Raw genomic sequence first — 5,948 nt, 5'->3', positions numbered from 1 at the left:
ATCAGCTAGAAATGTCCAGGATCCATTTTCCTCACTGGACTGTGAGCTCCGGGAGGGCAAGAACCAAATCTGTTTAGTTCCCTGTGGCTTCTCCAGCACCTAGTACCTAGTTCGTTGGCATTCAGGAAGCATTTATTGAATAAACAAAGGCTCCTGTTATGAACCTTCTGTAACTAATATTACCATCTTGTTGTACAAATAAGGAAACCGAGGCTCAGAGAGAGGAAGTGACTTGCTGAAGGTCACACAGTGAGAGAAGGACCAGCTGGTACTGGAGCCCACTCTTGGGGCCAGGATTCAACAGACTTTCATGCTGACTCACTTATTTCTCAAAACAGCATTTGCCCATCCCTTTTTACAAGTAAACACTCACTGAGGTATAAAGAGACATGGGGAAGTGCACCGAAATGTATAGGTCAATAAATTTTCAAAACAGAACACATCAACGTGACCAGCACCCAGTTCAACAAATGTGACTTTCACCTCAATTAGGGGGAAAAATCAACTCCCAGAAGCTTCCCTCATGCTCTACCCACCTCTTCTCAAGGAGATGGATGCCTCCTTTGCAACTTTATATAAAATGAACCACATGGTAGTGACTCTTCATTGTTTGTGATTTATTCAAGTTCAACCATTCAGCCGTTTGTTCATTTTATTCCACTGTGGGAAGAGATACAACTTTTTCATTCTACAGTAGGACACTTGAGTTGCCTTCACTTTGGGGCTATTTACAGAGAGCACTAGCAGTTATGTCTACCTCCCACTGTAACTGCTGGGTCAGAGGAGAGGAGTATAGTCAATGTTAGTAGGTCAGGCCAGTTTTCCAACTTAGGTGAAGTGACCTACACTCAGACCAGCAGAGACCTCCAGGTGCTCTGTATTCTCACCAGCACTTGGTCAGCATGTACCCCTTTTGCAGAGAAGGTGTCTGAAACTCAGAGTGGGGCACTGCTCCCTCCCAGTCAGTGAGAGATTCTGGTCCTACTCTGTCACTTCTCACCTCCTCTCCTCCTGCATCCTGCCCCCACTGTGCCCTCCCAGCCTGGCTGTGGGGTGGGGTGGGACAGACAGGGTCACGTGGAGTTGCATTCAGCGGGAGGAAGCCAGGCAGGGTGCAGACGGCTGCCGATTTTGGGGCTGGTCGGGAAATCAAGGTAAGGGAGGGAAGGCATGTGGCCACTAAGGGGGTGCCCTGGGGGCGGAGCTGAGAGTGGGGAGGGGGACAAGATGAGGACAGCACGTGGGAACACACTGGGCAGAACTGTCACCTCTTGTCCCCCAGGAGAACCCCCGCCATGGACCCACCATCACAGTGCAAGGCCCCCCACACCCAGCCTGCAGCTTCGTCCCCGTTAACCTCCTACCGCTGGCACACAGAGGGTGATGGGGAGAAAGTAGCTGGAGGGTCCCGCTGGGGCCGCCTTGCAGGCTGGGGGAGGGCACTAAGCCACCAGGAGCCCGTGGTCAGCAGCCAGCCAGCCTCGCGCTCGCTGTTCCGTCGTGTCCTCTCTGCGCCCCCCAAGGAATCGCGCACAAGCCGCCTCCGGATATCCAAGAGCCTCTGGGGAAGGCACAAGAGCCCACCGCTGCAACCAGAGCCAGAGCCGGAGGCCCCAGGTACATGGCTCCCCCACCCAGGCTGGGAGGCCGGATGCTCGGGTTTTGTCTGCCTCCGGAGCATCAGCCCTACAGACACAGGAAGTTGTGGGGAGTGCAAAAGCCCAACAGGAAGTGGCTGGGGCCCAGCTGCCCTCTTCCCTCTTCCCCCTCACACAGGCACTGGGGGTGGGGGAGTGGTCGGGGACCTGGGGGCTGGGGGTCCATCCTGGGGAAGGGAGAGGGAATAGACCAAGGGTAGCAGTGTCCAGATGCCAAATGGCTCTTGGCCCTAATGGGTCTCTCCTCATATCCAATAGCCCAGGCTCATTCTCTCCTGCCTGGGTGTCCATCTCGGCCACCTCCTGCTCTCCAGCCTTCTGGCCTCCTTATCTCAAATTCCTTCACCTCCTTGAATCTTAGCTTCTCCATCAGCCAAATGGGGATCATAATCCCTACCTTAAAGCATATTTTATTTCATTGACATTCATTCATTCATTCATTCATTCATTCATTCATTCATTCATTCATTCAAACAGAGATCTGTTGTGCATTTACTACGTGCCAGGCCTTGATTTGGCCACTAAGGATGCAGCAGTGAACAAAAGAGATGAAACTGCCTGCCCCATGCGGCCCGCAGTGTTGTGGGCATGACAGACAGTAAACAGAAAATGATAGATGGGGCTGTTGCACAGAGGGATCTAGAAGAATAAGGGAGGCCATGAAGACTGGAGCTCATGAATGTAGCACTAGCCCAGGGCCCAGCGTGTTCTAAGTGGAGCTATTTGTTCCTCTAATGAGAAAACCATAGGAGAGACAGGTAGTCTGGGAGAGGTGATTCAGCCCTTCTCTTCCTGGAAGCTCTTTTCATATATGCCCATTTTGCAGAGATATCACTTCAACGCCCCACTCCATAGGATCCAGAGAGAGTTCCAACAAGCAGGACTGCTCCTCCCCTGCTCAAATGGCACCCATGGTCCCCCATTATCCCCAGGATAAAATCTGACCATTCTCTAACTGGCACCCAAGTTTCTGCACCAATTTCTTCCTGGGCCTTTCCCTGTAGCCTCTGCGCCCTCTGATCCCTTCTTGCCTTTCCTGGGCATCTGCCGTCTCCCAGACGTCGCTCAAACTGTTCTTGCCACTGTCCCCACCATCTCTGTCAAAATCCAACCTGCTGTTCAAGACCCAGTGCAAACTTACGTCTCTGAAGAGTTTCCCAGACCCACTGCACCACCACTGTCCCCTACCCTGACCTTATTCCTACTCCTTTCTCAAACGTTAAGTGCTTTCCACCCTACGTTAGTTACTTAGGTAAGAAACCAAGGATGCTGGTTTGTTGTTTAACCTCTTGGACCTACTGCTGTCTTGGTTAAGAGAATGCTTGTGTCTGAAACCCGACTCAACCATTCACAAGCTGTGTGACCTGGGGCAAGTCACCCAACTTCTCTGGTCTTCAGTTTCCTCCTTGGCAAAATGGGGGTTCTAAAAGCCCTTTGAATGATTTCTGGAAGATTAAATGAGAGAAGGTGTGTGGCGCAGTAAACACAGTACAGGGTACATGTGTGCACCACCCATGGCCTGTGGAGACAAGGCCCAGAGAGGAGTGGAAACTTGTCCAACAATAGCCTGACAAGCCTGCTGGGTGGACTGGAGTCGGGGGAGAGGAGACACTTGGGAGGGAACCCCCGATGAGCCTCTGTGAATAGAGAGGGTACTCAGAGGGAGAGGGCAAGACTCCCATGTCCCCGGCACCCCCTCCTCTACCCAGAGCCTGAGGCAGAGCCAGAGACCCCTGCCCCACAGATCCCAGAGGCCCCCACGCCTGATGTACCCATTTGGAACATTGGGGCCTTCACCCTGCTTGATGGCAAGCTGGTGCTGCTTGGCAATGAGGAGGAGGTGAGAAGGGACGCAGGGGCAAGGGGAGGGAAGAAGAGGGTGGGAAGGAGACAGAAAACTGGCAGGAGAGGATAATGGAAAGGTGTCTGCCTTTCCTGTCTGCTCACCTGCCTCCCCTTTACGACTACCCACTCTTACGGAGAACAGGGTCCTCGCCGGCCCCGGCTGGGGAGTGCTAGCTCTGGGGGCAGCATCCACGTAGCCATGGGGAGCCTCAGGGATCCAGGTAAGTCGTTTTAGAGGTAGAGAGGGCCGGGCATTGGGGAACCTGTCGAGGTGGGGCAGAATCCAAGATGATCCCACTCCCCAACCTTCCACCCCTGACCATCTACAGATCGGATCCCTGGAAAGACCGAGCCAGAGACTGCTGGCCCCAACCAGGTCCACAACGTTCGGGTGAGGCACCCAGTGGGAGGCAGAGGGGAGAGCAAAGACTCCCAGACCCTCAGAGATGAAAGGGGACTCTTACTGGGTGATATGGGCAGGTCACTGACCTTCATTTGGCTTCAGTGTCCCCATCTGTCAGACGATACTAATGAGAGAACTTCCCCCTCAGGGCTGTTGATGAGAAGTCAGTAGAGAATGCAGAATAGCCTAGGATTTGGTACTTTAGAAAGGGGGGCTGTTCGTTGCCTTTATTATTACTGCTAATACAGACACACCTTGTGATCCCCCTAAACCAGCAGACCACCCAGGACACCCTGGCGGGGCTGGGAAGCTGAGGAGGGAGAACAAGGTTCTGTGCGGCTGATATCCCTTTTCCCACAGGGATTGCTCAAAAGGCTAAAAGAGAAGAAAAAGGCCAGGTCAGAGCTCGGAGCCAATGCCTCCCGGGATGGGTAAGAGCCTCTGAGGGGCTGGAGGGACTGGGAGTCAACGCTGCCCCCTCCACCTGCCTATCATTCCCTCCTTCACCAAAAACCCCAATACAGCCCCCGCTGCGTCCTGCCGCATGTTGAGCAATGCGGGGCCACTGAAAGACCCCAGCAGGAACCACCCCTCCACCAAAGGGTGGGGGCAGAGTCTGACACAATAACTCTAAACCAGGAACTAAGTCAACACCCTGATCTGGGAGACAAATGAGCTAAGATCTGAAGGATGGATAGAAGTCAACCAAGCCAAGAGGGCCAGGAAAAGTGTTCCAGGCCAGGAAACAGGCAGTGCAAAGGCCAAGGGGCCAGATGAAGTGACAAAAACAAGGCCAGTATGACTGGAGTTCAGAGAAAGGGATTAAGTGGAAGTAAATGAAGTCAACAGGTGACAAGGACTGTACCATATGAGGTCATACAGGCCACCATGAGGAATTAAGTGTATCCTGAAAGGCTGGGTTTAAGTCCAGTTTAGGTTCAAGTTCCTCCTGACCTCCCTCCACCCTTCAGGCTGCAGAGGGTGGGTTGGTGGGGAGGAGAGAAGAATGACCACTTGTTCAACAACCCCTTCCTCAGACCCCCCAGTGCTCTGGGCTCTCGGGAATCGCTGGTCACACTCTCCGAGCTGGACTTGGGTGCCGAGCGGGATGTGCGTGTCTGGCCACTGCACCCCAGCCTCCTGGAGGAGCCCCATTGCTTCCAGGTAAACGCAGACGACTCTCCATCTGACCGCAATCCTTTGATTCGACCTTTTGGTTCCACCCTTGGCCTCACCCCTTGGATCCTCATACCCAACAGGTAACTTGGGCGGGCGGGAGCCGCTGCTTTTCTTGTCGCTCCGCCACTGAGAGAGACCGCTGGATCGAGGACCTTCGCCGCCACTTCCAACCCAGCCAGGTCAGTACAGATTAGTAGGAGCTGGAGGCCCCGCCCACGGCCACGGCCCTGCCCTTTCCCCCACTCAACCTCCCACCGCGCCCTAAGGCTGCCTCTGAGATACACCTCCCCGCTAACCAACCACTCCGAGACCCTCCCCAAACTTCCTTCCAGAACCAGTCCCGGGCACAAAACCTGCATCCTTTCTATTCAATCCGGGCCCTATTTGCACCCAAAGTCCCGCCTACCAGGCAAACGCCGAGTCCCCACCCCGAGACTACCCTTCCTTATCCTGGAGTCTGGATCTTGCCGCGAGAGCCCAGAAAAGCTAGAGGGCTTTGCAGAACCACCTTGAGACCGCCATGGGCCCTGTCATCCCCCAAAGGCCCAGTGATCTCCCTGGGGTCACGGTCCCCACGTCGAGCACCGACGCCTCCCCTCAACCCACTCCGGTCCGCAGGACAACTTGGAGCGGGAAGAGACGTGGTTGAGCGTGTGGGTGCACGAAGCCAAAGGGCTGCCGCGAGCGGCGGCGGGGACAGCAGGCGTGCGCGCCGAGCTGTGGCTGGACGGCGCGCTACTGGCGCGCACAGCGCCGCGGGCTGGCCCGGGTCAGCTCTTCTGGGCCGAGCGCTTCCACTTCGAGGCGCTGCCTCCGGCGCGTCGCCTGTCGTTGCGGCTGCGCGGAGCTGGCCCAGGGGTAGC

At 55.2% G+C, this 5,948-nt stretch overlaps 1 protein-coding gene across 1 annotated transcript in view; it reads left to right on the top strand.

Moving 5' to 3' along the window:
• Positions 1-1,072: 1,072 nt before the first annotated feature.
• RASAL3 (RAS protein activator like 3) overlaps positions 1,073-5,948 on the top strand; it is a 10,906-nt gene continuing 6,030 nt past the window's right edge. The window contains exons 1-9 of the mRNA XM_029918231.1: positions 1,073-1,154; positions 1,283-1,617; positions 3,368-3,498; positions 3,646-3,724; positions 3,833-3,894; positions 4,267-4,337; positions 4,944-5,070; positions 5,166-5,264; positions 5,704-5,948. Of these exons, the coding sequence (XP_029774091.1) occupies positions 1,296-1,617; positions 3,368-3,498; positions 3,646-3,724; positions 3,833-3,894; positions 4,267-4,337; positions 4,944-5,070; positions 5,166-5,264; positions 5,704-5,948 (1,136 nt within the window). The 5' untranslated portion in view covers positions 1,073-1,154; positions 1,283-1,295. The remainder of the gene's footprint in view (positions 1,155-1,282; positions 1,618-3,367; positions 3,499-3,645; positions 3,725-3,832; positions 3,895-4,266; positions 4,338-4,943; positions 5,071-5,165; positions 5,265-5,703) is intronic.

This window comes from Suricata suricatta, chromosome 12 (genome assembly GCF_006229205.1).
Source record: "Suricata suricatta isolate VVHF042 chromosome 12, meerkat_22Aug2017_6uvM2_HiC, whole genome shotgun sequence".
In the NCBI taxonomy this organism is placed as follows: Eukaryota; Metazoa; Chordata; class Mammalia; order Carnivora; family Herpestidae; genus Suricata; species Suricata suricatta.
Note: the sequence above shows the minus strand (reverse complement) of the source record. Positions and strands in the feature narration are given on the sequence as shown.